Source organism: Excalfactoria chinensis, chromosome 12, assembly GCF_039878825.1.
Source record: "Excalfactoria chinensis isolate bCotChi1 chromosome 12, bCotChi1.hap2, whole genome shotgun sequence".
In the NCBI taxonomy this organism is placed as follows: Eukaryota; Metazoa; Chordata; class Aves; order Galliformes; family Phasianidae; genus Excalfactoria; species Excalfactoria chinensis.
Window position 1 is genome coordinate 1,584,133 of NC_092836.1, and position 23,526 is coordinate 1,607,658.

General features: G+C 45.5%; 2 protein-coding genes across 4 annotated transcripts in view; one reads left to right on the forward strand and one right to left on the reverse strand.

The window, feature by feature from the left end:
• Nucleotides 1–14,769, forward strand: part of SUMF1 (sulfatase modifying factor 1) — a 30,379-nt gene extending 15,610 nt beyond the window's left edge. For both annotated transcript variants that reach the window (XM_072347162.1, XM_072347161.1), the window contains exons 4-9: nucleotides 2,476–2,558; nucleotides 3,996–4,118; nucleotides 4,800–4,914; nucleotides 6,025–6,138; nucleotides 10,763–10,822; nucleotides 14,002–14,769. In XM_072347162.1, coding sequence (XP_072203263.1) covers nucleotides 2,476–2,558; nucleotides 3,996–4,118; nucleotides 4,800–4,914; nucleotides 6,025–6,138; nucleotides 10,763–10,822; nucleotides 14,002–14,112 — 606 coding nt within the window. In that variant the 3' untranslated portion in view covers nucleotides 14,113–14,769. The remainder of the gene's footprint in view (nucleotides 1–2,475; nucleotides 2,559–3,995; nucleotides 4,119–4,799; nucleotides 4,915–6,024; nucleotides 6,139–10,762; nucleotides 10,823–14,001) is intronic.
• Nucleotides 14,770–15,768: 999 nt separating this feature from the next.
• LOC140257684 (histone-lysine N-methyltransferase SETMAR) lies at nucleotides 15,769–18,769 on the reverse strand. 2 transcript variants are annotated; one of them, XM_072347163.1, is made up of 2 exons: nucleotides 18,665–18,760; nucleotides 15,769–18,510 (listed from the first exon to the last, which is right to left on the reverse strand). In XM_072347163.1, exons 1-2 carry the CDS (start codon nucleotides 18,749–18,751, stop codon nucleotides 17,761–17,763), a joined length of 837 nt encoding a protein of 278 aa, XP_072203264.1. In that variant the 5' UTR covers nucleotides 18,752–18,760; the 3' UTR covers nucleotides 15,769–17,760. The 2 variants fall into 2 exon arrangements, 1 of the variants encoding a protein (XP_072203264.1); XR_011905100.1 differs by having other exon boundaries at nucleotides 18,369–18,505; nucleotides 18,665–18,769.
• Between the last annotated feature and the right edge of the window lie 4,757 nt (nucleotides 18,770–23,526).

Sequence of the window (23,526 nt, forward strand, 5' to 3'; positions counted from 1 at the left end):
GAAAACTTGTAGGTTGGAGTTACCTATTGATCTTCATGGTGTTATTTTATGTTCCTGTTTCTTCAGCGCAAGGAGCCGGTTATAAGCAGAACAGTGAGTGCCTGAAGTTTAATCCTGAAGCAGAGCTGGATAATGCCATGTTTCCCTCTGGGTCTGACCAGAACAAGAACAAGTTTTTCTGCTTCCAAAATGCACTTTGCTACCAGAACTGCACTTCCTTATGCATCAAGGCTGCTGTGCAACACCAGAACAGTCTTGTTTAACCAGTTCTGTTACAAGTGATAGCTATGCTACCTTTATAGCAGTAGGGAATCAGTATAGAACCGATATCCTCTTCTGATTCAGTATATCTCTTCAGCAGCATTTGCTGCTGCTTTTTCAAAGGGAGTCTCCTGCCAGTCCACGGAGCACACTTAGGAGCAAGGCATGAGAATGTGGAGCGTTATGAAAGGAGCTAAGCTCATTAGTGGTAAGGGAGAGCTTTGCTGTGTGAAATGTGATGTTGTAATATTACTAATTAGCTTTCCCACTAATTAGATTTAGAGCAATTAAAAGCTTTGCAGACTTCTGAGAAGTTTTTGAAAGGGCTGTAAATTTCAGGTACATGACTCTCGTTTGGAAACTGCATCCTGGCGCATGCTCAGTGCTGCCAGCATCTGACTTAAATTAGATTCCACTTAATCATTGGATGCTGCATGCAGTCTGTCACTGCTGTCAGTGTCCTCATACTCTGCGTGTAAGTCCTCTGAAGGCACTGTCAGCCATTTGGTGTTCAGTGAAGCAGAGCCAGAAACAAGATGTGCACACGTAGTGCTGTCATGCAGACAGAGCATATTTTTTTTCTGTTTAAAATAAACCATTCTGATCGCAAGCACCTGGTTTTACTTTTGCATGGTGAAAGTGCTGTCTAAAATTAGTCTTTTGTAGCGCAGGTATTTGCAGCCACTTGCGGAGATATTTCCAAAAAGTAGCAGTTCAATTGCTGAAATGTTCTATTGCACTCAGTGACCGTCAGGCTGAAATCCTACTCCTGATGTTTGGATTCGGGGAGAGCTTTCAGCAAATAGAACTGCGGCTCTTCTGTTCCTCTAAGAGTTGGCAAATTCTGACTGGAGGTTCATGTCCTCCCTTAAGTGCAGACTAAAGCTCAAAAGAAAGAATTGGATAAATCAGGCTCGTGTTAAGACTGTTGTCTGTAGTATCTGTTCGTTAGCTCGGCCATTCTGAGGCTTTGGGTAGCTCTGTGAGAGCTGAGCTGAGTATCTGAGATGAATGAAAGTCTCATTTGGGGTTTGAATGCTCAGTAACAAAGCTGTAGTTTCTAGTGAGAGATGAAATACTTTAGTACCCCCTCCCTCCCAAAAACAAAGCATGAGAGCCTCTAATTGTAATGAGTGTCAATAATTTTGTCAGTTACTGAACTACAGTTATGTGGCTGATACCAATTTACTTGCTCCTCATGCTGAGGAGATCAGAAACAAGATCTTTAAGAGATGTCACTGCTTTGGTACCTTGGAAGTAAACCCAGTAGGAAAAATCCTTAAATGAGTGTATTCCATGAATACTTCCTTGGTATTGCAAAGCCAAATTGGAGACTTCTAGTCACAGAAGTACTGGATGTTTGCATTGTTGCACAGCATTCTGTTCACAAGCTTGATGTTGCTCAGTAAGCCAGCTTTTAAATACATGAAGCTTCACTTCTGTATCTCTCCCGTCTCCACCTTCTGGAAGCTGACAGCAAGTACTTCAGATTCAGTTAAATTAGCTGGGAATCAGAAGTGTTGCAAGGTGTGTGTTTTGACCCTTGTTGAAGGATGTCCTCAGGACTTTTAGTTATTCTAAAACATGGAGTCTGGGGAGAAAATAATTGGGATGAGAGCACTCTTTAATCTAAAGCTGTTTTTTATCTCTGCAGTATGTGTCAGACCAAAATCAGCCAGGAGGCTAATTGGTCTGAATGTACTGTGGGAATAATATTGTGAAAGGATTGAGTAAAACTGTAATATTCCAGATGTTTTTCAACCGCTGCCACCTGAGATGCATCTGACGTCTCCTTTCAGAAGAATTATACACGAGAATTTCAGAGAGGACAGGTTGGTCCACTTCAGGAAGTGTGCTGAAGGCCGTGCCTTCCCAAGGAATAAAGCCTGGCTTAGATCAGACATGCAGGTGAGAAAATCTGGGAAGGTAGGAGAGACAGCCAGGAGGCAGCACTGCAGGGAAGTGTGCTCAGGGTTTTGGGTGGTATTTTCTCTGTGTGATCCATACCTTTGGTTATTTTTTGGCCAGCATCATTGTAATGTGGATCCAGTCTTGGTTCCTCAGAGGTGATTTGGAATGTCGTAGGTAAGCTAGCTACAAGCAGAGTGCTGAGTTAAAGCTTTGCAGCCATTTGTCACTGGATTTGTTTCTTTTGGAATAGCCTTCAGCTGGGAAATCAGGACATCTTCCCTGTCTGTTTCTGTCTCCTTTCAGGTTGCAGCTGCTCCCTGGTGGTTGCCTGTAAAGGGAGCCAACTGGAGGCAACCTGAGGGTCCTGGCTCCAGCATCCTCAGCAGGTAAGGTGTAAGTGGCCATTCAGTTGTGATACGCGCTGCTGGCTGTAAATATGCCCGTAAACGTGTTACCTGACTTGGATGCTTACTTAGGTGTCAGTGTCCTCATTTTTGACCTCTTAAATTACTTCTCTCAATAGGCAAATGACAAAGAAATTGACACTAACTGTTTAACTAGTTGAAGTTTCACAACTGCTACTGGAAATAGCCAGACTCGCTAGCCTAGATCTGGTGGATGTTGGCATGTTTTTGAGTCCCCTAAGGACAGGGTTAGGTTAGTGTAACATCATCTGATAGCTGAACTGCTTAGTAACAAGTCCATTGTCTCTTCCCCAAGGGCAATGAAAATTATCTGAGGCAAAAATAGAGATAATATCAGGAGGAATTGTTAGGGGGAGATTGAGAAATTGAGGTCGCAGTCAGCACATAACAGCTGGAAAAATGCCACGCAAATCTTGCAGAAGTATAGTACAAACTTAGGCTGGTGCAACTGCTAGTGAACTTCCATATGAAATAAGCATACTGCCTTCATGGACAAAGACAGGCTTATTAAAACAAGGCAGAAAAGAGAACTGAATAGAAATTCCTCTCGATCAGTATCCTCAGCTCTTGAACCCTATTGGTCTGTCAGAGGCTCGGATGGATTGATCCTTGTGACAAGAATAACTGGGCATTCATTCTGGAAAGAGAGCATGGGGTTCCAAGTGCAATCCTGGAAACAAACCAAGGGAAAGGTGGGAGCCTTTCTGTGAGCTGTGGATTGCCTGAAGCACACAGAGAAAAATATTTTTCTGTTAAACTTCTGCAGGTGACTGTTTCCTGGATTGGGTGCTGCAAAAGATCACGTTGCTGTCCCTCAAAAACCCCACAACTGAAAGCAAATAAAGAGCCTGCATCAAAAAGAGGAGTGTACAAGGAATTGAACAGCAGGCCCGATTTGCCATTAAACTGCAATGTGTATTTACCTATCAAATCTTAGTTACTTGTTAAGATACTATTAAGCCAGCTGAGAAATGGGTCCTGCTGCAATCTTCAGTTACCTTTGGTGTCTTCCCTTGGGATTCTGAGCATTTCCCCAGAGGGCAGAGACTCAGCAGCTCCTTGCTGGCTCTTCAGTGCAGCAGGTTTCTGACATGAGAGAGTACAAGCTACACCAGACATGCTGCTGTAGAGCTGTACATAAAAGCATGTTCTTTGTTCTGTCTGATGGTCGCATTACCCATCCAGCACCTACCAGTAGCTCTGTTTTTCTTTAAATAGCTTATTTTCTGTAGAAGTAATCTGGTAACTTGTCCAGTTCTAACTGAAATACCAGAGCTGTCAACTTTCTCACAGTGTTCTGAGGCCATCTCTTCAGAATTTTGAGAAGTGCCTGTTTTGCATTGCTATGAGACCTCCTGCTTCTCTTGATGGCCTTGTCCTGTTTGTTTTACTTTCCAGGATGGACCATCCTGTTCTTCATGTGTCCTGGAATGATGCTGTAGCATTTTGCACGTGGGCAGGGAAACGATTGCCAACTGAGGCTGAGTGGGAGTACAGCTGTCGAGGGGGCCTTGAGAAAAGGTACCTGCCACAGATGTCTCTTATCGTGTTTAAAACTGATGGTTATTAGAAAAGAAGTTGAGAGGTTTTAAAGCTGAGAGGTTTTTTCTTTCCCTCCATGCTGCTTTTGTATAGTGGATGCCTCTATGGTAAATATAACGCAGGCTTATTCTGAACACGTTGCTTTACATCACCTAAGGTGTGTAACAAAAAGTGAATGCAAAGAGTCCAGGAGGAGGAGATGTGATACAAAGCCAAGGCCAAGGATTGCTGTTATTGCAGGAGATGGAAGATAAAACAAAAAAGACTTTGTGTCAGGGCTGAAAGAGTTGCGAAAGAGCTTGAGAAGTAATGATGTGTGTTGCTTCATAACCTTAGGATCAGTGGCTACACCTTTTAGGTGACCATGGGCTTGGGGAGAAGGGGGAGACCAAGTGAACAACAGTTCTATGTTTTGAACTACATGCTGCGCAGGGCAGTGCTAGCAAGGGCTGCCTTTCCCTCCTCCAGATACAAATTGCCCTTGTAGAAGCCTTATTATTCTTTGAAGCCTTCATGCTTTAAAGATATTGGTACAAATGGAACTGGAATACAAGCAGCTTCCCCCATGGTAAGGTGGTAAGTAAAAGGGTGGATAAGGTATTTCATTTATTAAAAACAATAAAACAAAAATGTGACAACTGTTTTTCTGTCTTTTAATAGACTTTTCCCATGGGGCAACAAGCTTCAGCCCAAAGGTCAGCATTATGCTAACATCTGGCAGGGAGTGTTCCCCAGTAACAACACCGCAGAAGATGGATACAAAGGAACCGCGCCGGTAAGTGTGTCTCCAAGTGAATCACCATATGGAAATTAACTTACTCTTCCTAAAATTGAGGGCCGTGTTCAACATAATGAACTGTGGATGTTTTCCATTACTTTACTTTCACCTTTAGATTTTCAAGTTCCGGTATGTTTCACTGCAGGCCTGAGCATTACCAAGGGATAAGTTTTAAAAGCTTACAGTATCACAGTATCGTGCGAGTTGGAAGGGACCTTTAGAGATCATCGAGTCCAACTCCCGGGATTCGAGCCCTCTGTGTAGCAGAGCAGCATTTCTGCCACTTACGCCACAGGGGGGATTCGAACCCCGGGCCTCTGGTGTTGCAAGCAGCAACTTATACCACTGCGCCACCGGAGGCACACAAAAGCTTAATAGAGAAGTAAAGAGTACCTTCATTTTAACTTTTAGTCCTTCTCAGACTGACCTCTTCTCCCCATTTCCAACCACTTCTAAGTCAGATGCTGAAGTTCTCTCACTCCTCTACTTTTGGCCTCACCATTTCTTAGCTCTCATTTTTTGGTAGGTGTTCCCAAGCTACAAAAATTGTACAGTAAAAGAAATGCAGCTTCCTTTTTTGGAGCCCGACCATCAGAGCAAACAATGGGGTGGGTTGTTTTTTTTTTTCCCCAATATAGGAATGGGAATTAAGTGGTAGTTTAAAGGTTTAATCAGTGAAGAAATCTGTGTGTATGAGCTGACAGCCATTTTTGCTTTTCTTAGGTGGGGAAAGGGAATCTAGAAGTTGTGAGAATGAGCGCACAGCTTGGAATGCTGATGCTTATGTGCAGTTCTGTGTTTGTTTGTCAGATGATGCTCCTCTTTAGAGGATCAGTCAGCAAAATTGATGAGAATATGCCAGGTGCCGTAATGTAAATAGTGCTGAGAACATTGTGGATCATAAGTGTTTGTTCTTTAATTCTGTTTCACTGAGGTGCAGTAAATGAACGTGTTATGGTTTTGTGCTGCTGGTTTGTCTGTTTGTGAGATGTGCAGGCAAAGTTCTTGGCAGAAATCAACGTGCCTTCAGCAAACTGGTTTTCAGGTTTAAAAACCTAATTTTGTGTGGAGTGGTTTAAAGAACTGGCTGTTATTTGTCTTGTATAGGTCACTGCATTTCCTCCCAATGGCTACGGCTTGTACAACATTGTGGGAAATGCCTGGGAGTGGACATCTGACTGGTGGGCTGTTCATCATTCAACAGACGAAGCTCACAACCCTGTAAGTATATTGTTGGCATACATGAGGGCAAAGCTCCCTCCTGCTACTCGGGTTTGGTTGCTGTTTAGAAACCTACTGTTCTTTGCTCCTCTTTGTGTACTGCACCACAAGTCATCAGCACTGAAATAGCAGTGCAGTATTGCAGTTTCATTTATTTACTTGGCCTCTGCCATTGGTTAGGAGTTGAATGCTTCCAAACTGACATAGTGTGAAACAAGCAAAGAATTTGCCAATGCAATGGAATAAATGGGAGTGGGGACATTTTGGTACAAGCTGTGCTGTTTATTTTTTTTTCCAGGTGGAGAACAAACCATCCTGGATTATTTTAATGCATCCTACTAGATCACTTATGCTGAGCATGTGATAAAGCTGATGTTTATGGAGAGAAGTAACTTTCTGGGCTTTAAAGGGGTTAATCTTTGGTTATCTTTATGGCAGGCAGTGGAAGAGAGGCCCAGCAGGGTAAGCTTTATATTTGGAGTTTCTTGTGCCATATCTCTCAGCAGATTCAAGCTCTAATGTTACATATCCTCTCTCATTTATCTAGGGTGACTAAATCTGAGAAGTGAACTGCTCCACTCTCACAGAACTTGTTTTGTTCAGACACAGTTATTTCTAATGAGAAAACCAGTTAAGTCTCTGGGCAGTAGCTATCTGTTTCCTGCCAGATCTGAGTATCCCCACGCTGTGGTCTTGTACATATTGTCTTTGTCTGGTATGCTGGGCATTATCGCAGCCCTCTGTGGGAAGTCAGTAGCTGTAAGCAGCTTGAGGAACCTGTTAAACTTTGCTGGTCAGTACATTGCAGAGGTTGACATTCTGCTGTTCATTCAGGACAATGTTGCCAGCATGAGACCCATTCTTGGGTCTAATTGCACGAGATCTGCTCTAGCAGTTTCAGTGCACTGACAGAGACCTCTTAACATACCAAGCACATTGGCTGATTCTAGGTTACTTGTATCCCAGGAGGACGCCCCAGGTTCTTTTGGTAGGTTAAGCTGTGGGTCAGATGGTGCATTTACATACATCTCCCCAAGTGACTGAACTGCTTTGACTGTAGCTTTTTCCTTACTTGATGTTTAAAAATGGGGTGGGCTATTCTCTAGCTTCTGTTTGCAGGCAGTCTTCAATAGCTTAGCAATAGCTGAAAGCAAACAAAGATTCAAGAAGCCTTGAATAGTTAGCAGAATGCAGATCTGGGTGAAAGCGAAGAAGAAAGTTAGCAAACTTCCCTGTGTCAGAGTAGGTGAGTATTGATTCAGTGCAACCTACGAAGTCAGGGTAAGAGGAAGCAAGTAAGTAGCATTGAGCTTTTTGGTGCAGACTGTGGCAGCCGTGGTTTGTGCCAGGAAAGCTTCTGCTTTTCCCCTCTCAGTGCCTGGCACCAAAGCATGACTATGGGAATGTGCTACCTCAGCAGAGCAGGAAGCACCCTGTACCCACCCCTCCTCTTCCAGAGACAAACAGCATCTGTGACCCTGGGAAAGAATGCAGGTCTGGTAGTTTGCAGCACATTGCATTGCTATCCCTGTGCCTGTTCATCTGTTGCTCACTTTAACAGCCACTTCAGTTTTGGCCACTTGTCTCTTCCTGCTGTGTTTGTAATATTGGTGCAGTCGTACTTTTGTATTAAATTAAGGTGATGGTGAGAAACAAGTGTTATGTCTGACTCGAGAATTTTGCTCTCTATTAAACTCAAGGGGATGTGATTTGGCTTAGAGTTTTAAATTCAGCACAAACATTTCCCAGATGCTTCGGAAAGGATTTAACCATTGGGTGTTAACAATTATGTTTTTTAGGCTTTTCAGTTGTAAACAAGTTGTCAGGATATGGTGTCTGAGGCAGGGCCCTCCAGAGTGAGATCTGAACAGTTCTCCTGATGAAATGGAAAAGGAAACCGAATCTCATAATGTGAAGACGTGTCCCAAAATAGCCAGGCTGCAGTTCCTTCTGAGACATTAGAAACTATTAGCACTGTTAACTATCAGTGCCAATCTCCCGCGTCTCTCCAGAGTACAGTTCAATGTAACCCATATATGGAGTATGTTCTTTTTGCCCGGAAGATGGATTCCTTCAAGAGGGTCAGAGCTTAGTGAAAGTTTCTTAACACGTTTGGTACATCTAATGTGCTGTTTCCAGGTCATCCAAATGGCTCTGCTAGGGAGCGTGGTGATGCACAGACCCTTTGTAGAGGAGCTGAGCTACGTTCTGCAGGAACAGACAATCACTGGCTGCTTTTCAGAGAACTTCCTCAGTTTTGTGGCCAGCTGTCCCACCTTCAGCGGTTTGAGAGCATTATCTACCAGAGGATACTGTTTCACAGTAATGTAGATTACTGGAGAACACCGTATGAGGTTTTTGCAGTGGTAAAGCATTATCAGTGCTGTGATCTTGTTGCAGAGGCTGGGGGAGGGGAGTTCAACTTATTTTCTTTGTTATCAAATATCTTCTGCCAGGCCAAAATTGAGTATCATAAGTTATGTGTAACTAACAGAAAGAGCTTGGGCCGTGACCGTTTTCTTTAGTTCTCATGCTTCTTCAGTTTGCTGCCCCATCACAATGTGCTCCAGCAGTTAGAGCTGTGTGTTTGGACAGCAGCCCTCCTTTTGACCCTCGAGTAGCACACCTCTCTTAGTTTAAGAGTCACTTCAGAGCTCACAGCAAAGACTAAAGCTCTGTATTTGAGTTTCGTTTTGTAATGGGAAATCCTGTTCAACAGCTCCATTGTGTTCTGGCTTGTTCTCCTGGCTTTTTTAGGTCAGTTTTCTCATGGCTGGGTGTACCCTGGCTTCCCTGAAATGAGATTAACAGGTTGCCTGAGTTGATTGTGCCCATTAGTGACTTATCTTAGAGTGGGGAACAGTGTACCTATATGCACTCATTGGGAAAGCGGCATTCAGAGATGTTGAAAAAGAAACCTTCCTGAGGGGAGCAGCCAGGCTTGGAAACCAGCAGACACCGTGTGTGCAAGTGCTTTTCCTTGGATACTTGTAGGATATTAAATGTAGGAGTAGGCCGGTTCTCTTTCTGTCAGATTTCCTATAAGCCTTTACAGTAAGTATGAGACCACTGACGTTCCAGTGCAGTAAATCCTCAGCACAAAGGGAAACTTTGCTGCAGTAGCTGCATTCTGTTGGTCAAGGCCTTGTCCTTCATGCCTTGCATGGAAGCACAGCACCCTTGTGACACGTCCTGGATGCGTGGGCTGCCTGTTGGGCACAAGAAGAACAATAATTGGCACATTTTATTTTTCATTAGTGGTTTGTTTTTAACTTATGGTACCTTTCTGTGGTATGTCTTGCATCATTTCCATGCTCTGCAGCAATGAGTTGTTTTCTTCTAACTGCTACAATTGAGTTAATAACTTTATTGCAACCTGCATTTGTTGGTTATATGTAATGGCCTTAGAAAATAGAGGCTTTTTTCTTCCTATATTCCTCTTTTTTTCTTTCCTGATAAGGTTTTGTGTAGATTTTGGTATCATTTATACATCCTACTGTCCAGTGAAAACCATGTCAGCTTGTGCTTCAAGTGAATGGCTCTTTGGGGCTTGTAGGTGATAAGGAAATGTTTTGATTGCACATCAATGTAATGTAGACAGGGGAAAAAAAAGTCATGCAAATTAACTGAGAGGCTGCTCAGTGGCTGTGCTGTATATTAGGTTTGCCTTGCTGCTTTTCTAACAAAAGAGCTTTTCTTGATCTTGTTCCTTTTATAGGGCATATTCTTGTGGCTTCCTCCTGAAAATAGATTCATGGTACATGTGGACACTAGAAAGCTTATAGGAATGCTCGATGTCAACAGTGGGAGCGTGCAGTATGGCAGCAGTCTCTAATGTTAAGCAGTAGATGAGTGCAGTAGTAACTGCTTCACAGCTAAAAGGAACCATGAGGGAGAATTGCTCACCTGCTCAATAAATATTCAACAAAGCTAGCAGAAGTGTTATCATGGGAGCCCAGTGTCTCCTTGAACTAGTGGGCCATTATTTAGAGTTGGAATTGAGGAAGAACGGTGAAATAACTTTGTTAAAGCGATTCTAGAGCCAATTTCATAAGCATTTGAAGTAAATCACCTACATTACACTGCAAATGGACACGCAATTGCAGAATTGTTGCTCATAAACATGGTGCTTTCTGCAGGCCTTTTTAGCTGTCACAAAGCTGCATAATAACAGATGTAGCACACAGCAATGGGAGCTATTACAGAATGTCTTGCAGCACACTCACTAGCTTGTGCTTCAGTCTGCTCTTTGGACTGAGAAGGCAGTAAGCACCAAATGTTGGAGATTACAGCCCCTCCTCTCTGTCTGCTCACAGATGCTCCAAGGATATGTTTATTTGACTCACCCTGGTGGCGGCATGGAGTGGTGGGACTGATGGGAGTCTTATATTTCACTGATACTGCAGGCTGGTACATGAAAATATGTGATCTTAGGAAAAGTCGCAAACTACAGAATATGAACTGCTTTTAAAGCTTTTTGGCTTGGGCACACCTGGAGGTTTGTTTACTCAGAGCACCAATGGATGCTGTTCTCCATCTCCCTGCTCTCACAGCTTCTTACCCTTCACACTATGATTGGCAATTGCTGTCCCTGTGAGTGCTAACAGTGTCCTCTCCTCCACAGAAAGGGCCTTCATCGGGGACTGACCGAGTGAAGAAGGGTGGATCATACATGTGCCACAAGGTACTGTGAAACAGCCAGCTGTACAATTAATCCTTTAGCCAGGGGGTCATTAGCAGTTTCTGCTTTCTATTCCCATTCTCATTATTTACGATGTTATGGCTCTAACCTGAAGGTCCTGCTGGGCACCTGATACTTGACCTTGTCAGAAAATTGAATTTTCCTGCATAAACCTAGATGAATATTTCTTTTTGTTCTACTGGATAGTGCTAGTTTTCCTCTGGAAGGAGACATAGATGTCTCTGTGTGGCAAAAAGGAAGTAAGCATAGATACTGTTGGCCAGAAAAGCCGAAGCTCCTCTAGTTCTGACTTGCATGGGAAACTGAAAGCAGCTCGACCGAGGTACTGCTTGTTCAAGAGATTCCAGCTCTAGATAAGTGTATCTTTCTATAACGTGGAGCTCAATGTGAAACTCAGTTTAAAAGACAGGTGACCTTTCATCATCTGAAACCCAAAACCTTTTTATCATATTACCAGGGCTGACCTGACAACCTGGAAAGTACCACAAACTTTCAATGCAAGTTTTAACTCAGTGCGGATTTCTAAGCCTGAAACGTATGCAGCTGGGTCTGAACGCACACAGTGTCTTTGGTGGGACAGTAATGTGGCAGCTGTTGGTGCTTCTCATGTACCACGGGCTCTGCATAAGCTGTAGGGGTCACTCTGTTCAGTCTCATCCCACTCCTTCCTGATGGAGTTGGATCTTGGAGGACTCCGAGCCCTGAGCTTCTTGTCCAGTTGAGAAGTGTTGAATTAGCTGTGTTCAGATTGGTCGGCTTGGAAAGGAGTTGGGTTGGCACACAGCACTGTGTAAATGTTTTTAAGAGTTAAATACAGAGAAGCCAAGAGCCTCCAAAGGATAAATTACTGATGTGACTGCCAAGCTGTGTTCTTACCCCAAGTGTCTTCGTGAGCATTTTCTGATGTTGGGGAGGTTACTGAACAGTTCAGTACTGAAGTTGGTAAGAAATATTATTGCATCCTAATTGAAATACCTATTTGCTATAAGCAAATGATCTTCTGTAGAAATCACAGGGATTCATTCCAGTTTGTCAGATTTAAAATAAAAATACCACTTTTCAGTATGGGTAACTGTACTTCTCAGTGATCTTTCCTCAACAGTTCAATATTCTTAAGGAATGACTCCTGACCCACGAACAATACCAAGTGTTTGGAGAGGGGTGGCTCTTTTGGCTTGATGGCCGACTGGAAATCTGGGTACAGCCACAGAGGAATAACTATTGTGTTGTTTTGGTTTAACTGAGAGTGGGAAACACAGAATAGGATTCACAAAGCTTCTTTCATGAACGTAAATCATGTATTAAACTGTTCACTTTGCACTGCAGAAAGCACTCGGGTATTTCTGATTGTCATTAAAGCTGTTCTGTTCCTTTTTCCTTTTCAAAGTCTGAAGCTGGGAAACCATCCTCATAATTAAATTAAATATTTATACAGTGAGATCCTATTTTCTACACTGATTTCCTTCTTAGGTGAAATCAATGTCAGAAGTTAATTAGTGGTTTTGATTAAATTAACACTCAAATAGACTCATCTTTGATGATGAATAATGTGACCCATTTTAAAGGCTTGTGAAGATTCTGGTCTGTCCTGGTGCATTTTGTAGGTGATAAAACTAGGCTGAGTATCAAGACAAAAATCCAAGTGCTATTAGAACAAGGACTTATTAGTTGCCTGAAAATCTACTTAGACTGCTTGCTGTTCTGCCTCTTAAAGCAAAGCTGACAAAGGTTCCAGCATGCACCTTTCAGCTTCCAAATCCTAATAGTTTGCTGCTGAAGTTGAGGGCTGGACCTCTCCAGCATGAGGTTGGAGCAGCATTACCCCTTCTTGCTTTAGGCTGCTTGGTGTCAGTATCTGAGCTAGCAGAGAATGGGGTTTTGAGCATCTCCTTAGATGGAGAGAACTTGGTGCTGGCAGGACCACATGGTGGTCCTGCTGCCTGTGCAGGGTGGCATGGTGCACTGCTGTCTGCCTGCTGTTGTGGTGTCACTGCCCTCAGAGCTGTACAGAGGCAGTGGCTGAGTAGCTGAGCCCAAATTCCTCAACAGATTTGGATTTAAAGGGGGGAGAAACCCAACAACGAACTGCCAACCCTTCCTTCCCTCCCCAGCACTGAGGCAGCACTTCACTTTATAACTTGGCTGCTCCAGAAATGTGGTTCAGAGCCTGACCGTGTGCAGCTGACCCAGCCTGAGGGAGATGGCACTGCCTGCCGGAGGCTTGGCCAGCAGGGAGGGCTGAGAACAAAAGCCCTGAGCCACGTGTGTTGAAGTGGGGCACAGCTTGGGTGGATTGTGCTGGGATGTCCCATAGCTGTACAGCTACCCCAGCCCTACTGGTAACAGCACAACTGTTCTTCCTTGCTGCAGTGAGCAGCTGCTTCTGGGCAGCCTAACCTAACACAGCTGAGCACCTGGTGGTTTTGTGGGGCTTGGAAATCACCACGATTAACGGCAGATAATTAACAGTAAATAACACTGAATAGCATTTCTTTTTTTTTCCCCCAAGGAGCATAATGAGATGAATGTGCAGACACATGACCAAGTCTGCCCAATGTACAAAGCACCTCACAGTCCAGTGTGTGCATCTCACTATAAAGACTGCTGGCCTTGCCTTATTCAGTGGGATCTCTGCAATGCAATTGAATCACTTTCTCAGTGGCTTCATTTTAAACATAAATATTTTTATAGCCACTGACAGGTCCAGACTATATTTTAATTACAAATATCCTTTAAGTCCTAACCATGCTGGGGAAAAGGTTTTTTTTTTTCTGGTTATTCTTTCCTCTTTTTACATCTCATTCAGCAAAATGCCTTTTGACAGCTGTCAGCACCTGGTCACTTTCTATTGGCCATCAGTGTATTGATATAGATGAAGGCGTTGATGGTGGTCACTTCTGCTTTCATTGGAGCAGGATGCATTATTAGTGCCCTCTGATGTTATTAGAGATTTGGCCATTCAAACTAGTTCTTATATTCCTTGCAATTGCTCTCATTATGCTGATAGTTTCTTTCTAGCAGTGACATTGATCTGCATGGGTTCATCGGTCTTTCCAGTTGCGTTTGAAATGATTTGCTCTATCACTCATAACAAGCTTTTGCCTGAAGTAACACAAGATGAGACAGGCTCTGAAGTGATCTTTGTCCCTCTTTCTCTCTAGTCTTATTGCTACAGGTATCGTTGTGCAGCCCGCAGCCAAAACACCCCTGATAGCTCTGCTTCAAACCTGGGGTTTCGCTGTGCAGCAGATGCTTGGCCAGACCCACAGTGACCAGATGGGCTGCAGTGCGCTCAGGGAAGATGCTTGCAGTGTCACCTGCTGATATGAGAGAGAATGGAAGATCTTGAGCTTAAAGTTCCTGTTGGGCAGGAGAATTCCAGCACTCGCCAACGCTGCTCGAAGCTCTGTGTGCCGATGTTTGGGGAACCTGGCCTGGACTTTCATCATGATCAAGCTTCTTAGAGGTACTGCCTTCAGTGGGAGTAGCCTGGACTTACACAAGCACAAACCTGAGCAGAAACATGCAGGCTGTGTTTTCAAATGGTAACTTTATTTAGTAGATCCTTTGGAAAAGTTCTTTAATGATGTCTTTATGGATCGTTTGAGTTTCCACACTCGGATCCGATAAACAATGATTTCATGGACTCCTGGATAGCTCTAAAAGAGACCTGAAGCAGTTACTGCTTCCATAACGTTGTAGGAGGCGTACTGACCATCTAGAAAGGAGACAAAGATGACGCAGGGACAGTTAGTGCAGCTGGTGTATTACGTTCCAATTGCAGTGAAAATCAAATCCAGCAACGCGCTTTTTCTGGTGCAATGCTTACACCTCTTTAGGAAGAAGTGCCTTCTGCTACTGGGGGGGATAATCATCACTACGAGGATTAGAAATGTATGTATTTGAATAAAATATCGGGATTTCTTTATGCTGAAGGCTTCATTCATGGAAAAACACTGACAACTTGCTCTGTATTTCTCTTGGCTGGATCGTAGCCTTACTTTCAGAACTGCAAATGTAGCATTAGAAACTGAGGCTAATGAATGACGGCTAGAATAGAATTCATTCAAAGTCAAAATATGGCAAATGGAACTATGGGCCCTAGCATCTAATGAGGTAAATTAAGAAACTGTCATCTGCTCCCCAGTACAAAACAAGCACCCAAATAAAACAACCCCTCCTTGCTTAAAAGAATGATAGCAAGGAGAAGGGTGGTGTACTGACAGCTACCTCATTTTGGGGTCTGAATGTATTTCATCCCAGTCACGAAGCGTTTTGCACCACTGCTCACAATAAGATGGTTCCTGGAAACACTGCTGCAGCAGGGCTGTGCTGGAGCCTTCACAGGGAAAATGTGCTGTTAGCTCTGCCCTAACACAACTGTGCTCATGGACCTGGTATACAGCGGTGCTGCTGACCTCTATCAGGCTGTGTAAGTACCTGTGTTAAATGGACTGAACTCGGCAATCTTGTCAGATGCTCTCAGAGATAACGATGAAAAATGTGATGGATTAACAGAATTTTTGCATTGATGACGCCCTTTCCCAGCAGTGTTTTCTTTGCAATAAAGTAGGTGCGGGTCAATGCAGTCTGAGGTGAATTCAAACCCGTGCCTTGCCAGCTCCCTCTCCGCTTGGTGTTTGATGCTGGGACGTGCTGGAGAGAATCTGGGGAGCCCTTCCCTGAGCATCAGCCTCTGAAGCAATGGGGAAGTCGTGTGAGCAGCAGGAACTATTCACCAGCATGGTGAAAGCTAGGCTTCTATAGCAAGTAGTTTGTATGCTAAGGGTGTTTTACTGGCATTAAATGTGTTCAGTCTGTGTATTAGAAACATCTTTTCCCATTATCCTTAATAGAACTGATTCTCCCTTTCTAGAAGGTGCAATTCTGCCCTAAGAAGAAAGACACTTCATGGAGATTTTGCAGAGTTGTTTTTGGTTTTTATTCTGGAACAATGCCTTGGGGTAAAACAAACAAAACCAAACTGTATACAGTTCTGCACAGTGGAAAGTTCACTTTGCTATTTAAAAACAACTTTGTGTCAATTTTTTTTCAGTTCCTTGTTAGGGTCTGCAGCCAAGGGTAGCAGGCAGTGCTAACAGCCGTGCTGTGTACAAAAGGATGGGCTATTATGATGCCTTATAGTTTAACAGCAGCAAATTATTTCACGTTCTTGCTGGGCCTTTAGTGTGGCCGTTTCAAACAGTTCTGCAATCTCTTGTTGCTCTGGGCACAGAAGTTTGTTTTGGCCAAGTAACGTGCTCAGCTCACTTGCTAGAGACAGCAGCTGCTGATGGGGGCTGGGTAGGTAGGACTGCAGGGGCAGAAGCTGTGAGCTCTGATTTAAGGCTGCTGATGCAGGGACCAGATATTGCTAATGTGCTTCTCTGCTTTGGGTTTTGGGTTTACGCTTCCTTAACTACTCAAAATCATGCCAAGTACGTATTCATAACAGGAAGCTAACACGCAGTGCTGTCATCTTGAAAACCCATCTAATCTTCAGGAACAGGAATACAGGAGACAAATAAACCCTATCTTGAAACTTTTTCCAGGAGGAAAAGAGGAAGCAGATTGGATCATCTACTCCCACACCTCCTGTCCTGCAGGCTGAAAGAGTCTGGGTGGCTGCCACGATGCCCTCGGGGAGAAGAAAACCAGATAAGTCTCTAAATGAGACAAGAAATTTTGCAGTCTAAGTTGTGTCCTGGGTCCCAGTGAAGCATGCATTGAGTTACAGAACTGCACAGTGTCTGCCCTGTAGAATTAGACAGCCCAGATCAGACCAGAAGCAATCGAGCTGCTGTGTGTGGGAATGGTATCTTCCACAGCAGCAGGATTCCCTTGGGAGCCCTCTGTAGTGACAGCAGTGCAGCTACAGAACGCTCCCCAGCTGCTCTCCTGCAGCACTGCAGGGAGGACGTGCACAGCAGCACGTGTGTGTATCTCTACAAGGATAACAAAAAGAAGATGCAATCGTCATTTCTTTGCTGCTGCAGGCGGTGGGCATTGCCTCATTCTGTTTGCCTCCGTAGAAACAAAGGGAACAAAACAATCCCTCCTATCTTCTAACTTCTCAGTCTGTTGTTTTCAGATGTGCTTCACTTTCCATCCATCCCAGGAGGCAGAACAGCAGTGCTGTGCTGCTTTAGGCTGCACTCTTACTTCTTCAGCACAAAGTTACAGTGCTGGAAAGTAATGCAGAAGCGATGTTTGCTTTTATTGCAGAAATCACAGCAGATGAGCCTCGAAACAGAAGTGCAATCATCCCATCTATCTAAACTACATCAAGGAGCCTGCATGCTGTGTGCTCTGCGCGGAGGCTAAACAGTAACAAAATGGAACTAGTCCCCTAACAGGGAACTTTGGCAAGCTGCTCCATGCGAGTGGAAGAGCAAAAGCAGGTGGGAAAGCATTTAAGTGAATCGTTTGGGGCAGGTTTTTAACATCTGTAGGAATTGTGGTTGGTGGAACAAGAAAACTGCAGCAACTCATTTTGAAGATCTATTTCTTACAGTAAGGCTTAAGACACCTAATGCCCCTTTTGTCAATTCCAGCATTCCTTTGTCCCTTTCAATCTTCTGTGTGATTCCCAGAGCTGTCTGTTGCTGTTATCCTCCCTTCTGTGTTAATGCTCACTCTTTCCAAGAGCTTTAGTACAAATTAAATACGTGATTTCCTAACATATGGTGAGCTGAAAACAACAAGAAAGCACCAATCCTGGGGCAGTAATTGAGACTGGAACGCCCTGAAGCTCCAGTGCTGCTCATTATCATCCACCTTGAAAACAGCCTCTGGGACAGTGTGTGGAGATGGACACAAAATCCTGTTTTCAGCTGTTACTCAGAGCACTTCTTTGATGTGTGCAATCAGTCTGATCTAAGTGCACTTTAGCTGCGGGAGAAAATGGCATCGTTATGGAGCTACGGAGAGCTCTCTGAATGCATGTCTGCAGGGGGGAACAGGGAGCCGTCCCAGGGCAGGAATGCAGCACAGGTTTGTGCCCCACAGAAGCACGGCTTTCTCAGCACGTTTCCTTCTTCTGAAGCTTGTTGTTCTCCCTCGGTTAGCGTTAAGTTACGGAACCTCCCAGAATAATCATAACAAAGCTCCTCTCCAGCAGCAATATCAATGGCAGCAAAAAGCGCCAGCCTAGGCACCATGGAGTCGACCCGGACGGGCACCATCACTAAGTTGGGTTCACAGGAGTGATTGAGGAACCTGCCCACGTTCCCGATGTATGTGGGGTCAACGAAGGTCTCCATCACCTGCCCGCTGTGGAGATGCTCCCGCACCGCTATGATGTAGTTGGGATCCTGGGCCGTCTGGCTGAGGATCCTCCTGCGTGCCTCAGCAAAGCCCAGCACTTCCCCAGCGTATTCACAGACAAACCTCCCCTTTGTTATGGCTTCCAGAGCGCGGACCCCCCACCCTTTTTTAGCCGTCTTGAACACTTCAAGCCTGACCTGCAGCCCCCTCTGCACGACCCTGTTCTCACAGCCTTCCCCGCAGCGGCACATAGAGTTGCATTCGAAGAGCGGCTCGGCAGCTCTCTGCAGGATACACGGACAGGAATGGGCCGGGCAGGAGCCGACGAGACACGGGCAGCCCGGAAAAGTCACCTCGGTGGGGTCGATGGCTCCGTCCGCCCCGGGTACGGAGTCCGGGCTGTACTGAGGGGAGAGCGGCAGTCAAAGCGGCAGCCTACAGCTCTCTGGACAACCGCCCGGCTTGGAAGGCCGGCGTACGGAGCCATACGGCTCCGTACGCCGGCCTTCCAAACCGGGCGGTTGTCACTGAGGTTTCACCCCGGGCCGCCCCGCGTACCTGAAATGGCGCCGGTGTCTCCCCGGGCGGCCACACCGTCACTGCCACAGCCTCCAGCCCGCCGCTCACGTCCCGCCCGGCCGCCATGATGACGCCCCGCCCTCGCTCCACGCCGATTGGTTGTCCGGGTCGCGTGGGCAGGAGGAAGGCGCCATCTTGAGGGCAAGGAGGTGCTGCCAGCCGAATTGAGGTTGGTGGTCAGTCCGAAATAACATCTTAATACTGCCTGCTTTGCGATGAAATTTGTTCCTTCTGAAGGAAAAATGGAAAAGAAGAAAGAGGTGATGTGGAGCTGTGGGTGTGAGGCTGCAGGTGTCAGCTCAGCTTCTGCATCAGCCGCTCATTTCTGTGCTGAGCTCTCTGCAGCTCAGAGCTGGGACTGTGGATGCAGGCAATGAAGTCCTGCTCTCAAATGATGGCTGCGAGGCACAAATAAAGGCACTAAATAAGGAGGTTGTGACTGAGCAGCAGATCTGGGTTTTGAACATAACTTTGAAGGTAGTCTGTTCGGGTATCACCTTGCTCTCAGTGGCCAGCTTCATAATATTGCATTTCTTAGTTATTTTCCCTATAGAAAATACAAGGCTTCAAAACTAAGGAACGGAATCTAAATAATACGCAACTTGGCCTTTCCTGAAGCAGGTAACTGGATTGGTAGAGGGTTCAGAAGTGATTTGAGGCTGTACCTAGAGAAACAAGTGTATTCTTTGCATGGACATTCTTTGGGATATGTACAGGCAGATGAATGGCCATTTCCCTGAGAAGCTGGACGTGCTTCCAGCACTGAGTGTTCTGAGCCTCTGCTCTTTGGCAAGTTGCTTGTCCCTTCCTCCTGCAGTGAGCAGGTGCAGCAGCTCTGAGTGCAGGAGGGCACAGAGGAGCAGTTTGATAAGGTCAGCACTGCTGGTTGTAACCATCCACAGTGCGCAGCTGAAAGAGCACCACTGGAGTATGTGTCCAAATCATCTCCAGCTTGCTGTCATCCCTGCTTATTGTAACGTTGGCTGCTTGGGAGTAGCAGTACAGCTTTCTTTAAAGGAGGCTGGTAGCTGGATTCTTACTCACTTGGCATTTCTAAACTTTAATAAGAAGTTCACAACCAGCTTTTGCTGGACCAGAGCACTGTAATATTTGCCGTGAATGCTAAAGCTGTGGTGGGTCATTTTTTCCAGGGCTTGCAGTTTTTTCTCGTTATTGTGACCCTAAAGCTGAGGTTTTCAGGTATTGCAGTTAGGTGCAAGTGCCTTAGGTATGAAAATGAGCAAATGCAGGCACTGAGAGCGACCAGCAGACCTTGCCTTGTTTCCTTTGTAGAAGAAATAGCACTCTGGGCCAAAAAAAGCCAGGCTGGCTGCCTGATTCACTTCAGTCTCTTCGTGGGAGAGAGTTTTAGTGGGGGTGTTAGAAGAAATCTTGCAGGTTAGGGTGAATGCACAAACAGCTCCTTGCCTTCATCCAGGCTCCAGCATCCCAACTATTAATGTTCCCCATGGCTGTTCTCTGGCGCTGTTTAGGATCTCACAGTGAGATTTCCAGACATAAAAAGAAAATCTCAGGCTATGCATGCAAAGATCCTGGTGCAACACTGGGGAGTTTCCATATAGGAGGTTCCATTTTAGGAATCCATCAGTGAGCATCATTGATCCTGTCCTTTACACGCCACTGTGAAGCATGCAGCCCACATCACAAACTGCTGAGTAGGCAAAGGAGGGGAGAAAACATCATTCCTGTCTGAAAAGCTGTTGAATGGCTATGGAAGAAGCCTGCTCTGATTTTAGGTTAGCATTACCTGGCTTTAATCACACTTGGCTGTTTAAAGGAATTTGGGGGAGCAAAGAAAAAGAGGCTCAGCTAGGCTGTCCCATGGGTGATGCTGGAATCAGCATCTTCCTCACAAGTGTTGCTTGGACTGACGGCATCTGCACTGTGGTAGCAAACAGGTAAGTTTGGGGTACTGCATTCAACAGCACTATTTCCCTCACATGATGTTGTTTTGTGATTTTTCAACTTTCCTCCCACTGGCTCAAAATGCTCCTTGATTTTGGTTGTTTCTCTGGTCATGCGGCAGGCAATGCATTACATTTGTTTGCCACAGAAGTCAAAGTCTGCCCTAGGCTCTCACTGCCTCTGTGTTCTTTGTTTAAATGAAGTCCTCCTTTTTGCTGCCCTGTGCTGATTTATTGTCTCAGTTCAGTTTGTGAAGGCACTGTAGGGATGGGGAGGTGAGAGCTGGCTGTCCAACCCAACCTGTTTGCAGAGCTGCCATAGGAAGGTCCCCAGCTGCTCAGCTTGTTATCAGAGTGCAGTGCTGCTGGAGATGCTGTGACATATATTAGCAAGATAATTATTTATCCCAGCATTGTTCTTGATGCTGGCAGGCCTAATGAGACGGTAAGCTGCGAAGGGAAGTTGTGCAGTGTTGCTGTTACGGGCTGCTCACCCCAATGACATTATATAAAATATGGGAAAAATGAAGAGCAATCTCACTTTCAAAGTCTTGCCGGTGACCTTTAAATTAGGGCTGGGAGTCTCATCATGGACTGCAGCTGCAGGATGCATGACTTACTTGTTTTCCTTCTGCTCTGAAGGGTTGTTTTCGATGAAATTACCACTTATTACAGAAAGGTCAAATTGGTATAACCACATCTCAAGTAAGCAGGCAGTGACCTTGTTTCTCTCGGTACACTGCTCACAATTTCATAATTCTGTGCTTTTTTCTGAAGCCCAGGCTGTTTTTCATTTACGGCACGTTACAAATACACACGTTCTATGGGCTGGCTCTGAACTGGTGCGAATTATTTCTGTTCACTCGAATGGAACAATGGTAAATTACACCGGAGAGGGGCTTGGTGCTTTGTAATAGTTGTTCTCAAATTGATCTCTGTCCAGTCTGCCTTGAAAATAATGCTTGAAGACTGTTTTCAGCATGTTGCTCTGCATGTGCTATTGTGCCCACTGAGATGTCGGTGTGTGCTGCAGAGTAACTGAGGCTGCACAGTGCATTTCAGTTGGTAAGGTGTGTGTGGTTATGGAACTGATGGATAACGCTTGTAGGAGCTTGTGATGTTGTTGGATTTTAGACTAAACTCTGTAATAACTTAAGAATTTGGGCTTGGAGTAGATTTAGTTTAATAGCAGAGGGTGGATAGTGATAGGACAAGGGGGAATGGTCTTAAATTGAGACAGGGGAGGTTTAAGTTGGATACCAGGAGGAGGTTTTCCACCCCGAGGGTGGTGACGCACTGAACAGGTTGCCCAAGGAGGCTGTGGATGCCCCATCCCTGCAGGCATTCAAGGCCAGGCTGGATGTGGCTCTGGGCAGCCTGGGCTGCTGGTTGGTGACCCTGCACACAGCAGGGGGTTGGAACTGGATGATGATTGTGGTTCTTTTCAGCTCAGGCCATTCTATGATTCTACCTAAAGAACTTATTTTCCCGAAGGTTTCTATAGATATTTCTAAACCAAGCTGTGTTGCACAGAAGGTTCTCCTGTGAGGTGTCCCACCTGTCTTTGGAAGGAATTGGTTCTTGCAGGAGCTGAGCTGCCATCCTTTGCAGCCGGTGGGGTGGGTGACGATAGAGGGGCAGTGCTGCCAGCAATGGGTGGTGTGTTACGCTCAGTACTGGTTGGGCCGTTCCCTGTGATCTGTCAGAACTTAAAGTCCTGATAGTGTTTTCTGAGCTGTTAGTTGCAATATTTCAGTGCACTCTTAGATCTCTGAGGCGCTGTGTTACACTGTGTGTAGATGTTGTACATCAGGTGCTGCTGGTAATGATCTTCTCTGACTCCCATTGTAATACACAGGTGGCATTAGGCAGTGCCCCTGTCTCTGTGTGTCTTTGCATCACTGGTTTGGAGTCAACACGTTTGGGAGTACTGCAGCTCTACGTGTGTTTTCTCCCCCAGCTCTGCCAACACGAGGGTGGCATTTTGGTCATGTGGAAGACATCCTGAATGCAGGACAGTGGTAATGGGCTGCTTGCGTAAGGCAGCTGTGAGAACGAGTTCATGTGTTTGGTGGGAAGCAAAACATGGGAATTCAAGGCAGTTTTTCTCAATGTGTGCCTAACATAAAATCCTCATCTTAAGAGTCGGGGAGATGCGGGCGCAGTTCGGGCTCTTCAATACGACTTTCGCTTTGGCTGCTAGGCACGTGCTTCTCCTATGTACACTTTTTCGTCTTCCAGCGCCTTTTTCAAGTCCCCTCGAAGTTCCCTTCTTATCCACACCTGTACCAGCAGGTGGCGGTGCGGCTCCGGGCTGTGCGCCGCAGCCCCGCGGTGCTTGAGACGGGCGGCCGTCGGTGTCATCCCAGCGTCGGTGCCGCATCGGCGCTGTGTGTGAAAGGCTTGAGCCGAAGCCGAGAATCGGTTATTTAAGAGTGCTGCTTCTGCAGGTCGTGCCTCTTGCAGGTCCTTCCCATTGTTCTGAGCACGTTGCTGCAGCTGGAGCCGTGCTGAGCCTGCTGCCGGGCTTCTCCCAGAGCTCCGAAGCAATCCTGTTTTCCCCTCTGTGTTCAAGCCAAAGGCTGGAGAAAGCGGTGGGAACCCTTCCATTGACACCGACAGGCATTTGGTTCAGCCTGTTGTTGCAGAGGAGGGAACCTAATCTTCAGCGTTAAGCGTCTTTGTAATTCATGCTGTGTTCCGGGGGTTTTAGATCAAATATTGACTACATTCTTCTTTCTTCTTAGAACTGTGCCTTGTGCCAAGGAGCATGCTGAAGCTGCTGTGCATTATCACGTGGAAACTTGTGTACAATGGCCAATCTGTGTTCCCACTTCGTCTAAATAAATGGTTGCTTAGCATCCAGAATCATCCTGCTTGGGATTATCTCCCCATATGCCATTGCTGCAGCACTGA

Excerpts from the sequence above, each read along its gene's own strand:
- LOC140257684 (XM_072347163.1), bottom strand. The coding sequence starts at position 18,751 with ATGGCGGCCGGGCGGGACGTGAGCGGCGGGCTGGAGGCTGTGGCAGTG. Across the intron at positions 18,511-18,664 it reads AGACACCGGCGCCATTTCAG|TACAGCCCGGACTCCGTACC; the intron begins GTACGCGGGGCG and ends CTCTCCCCTCAG.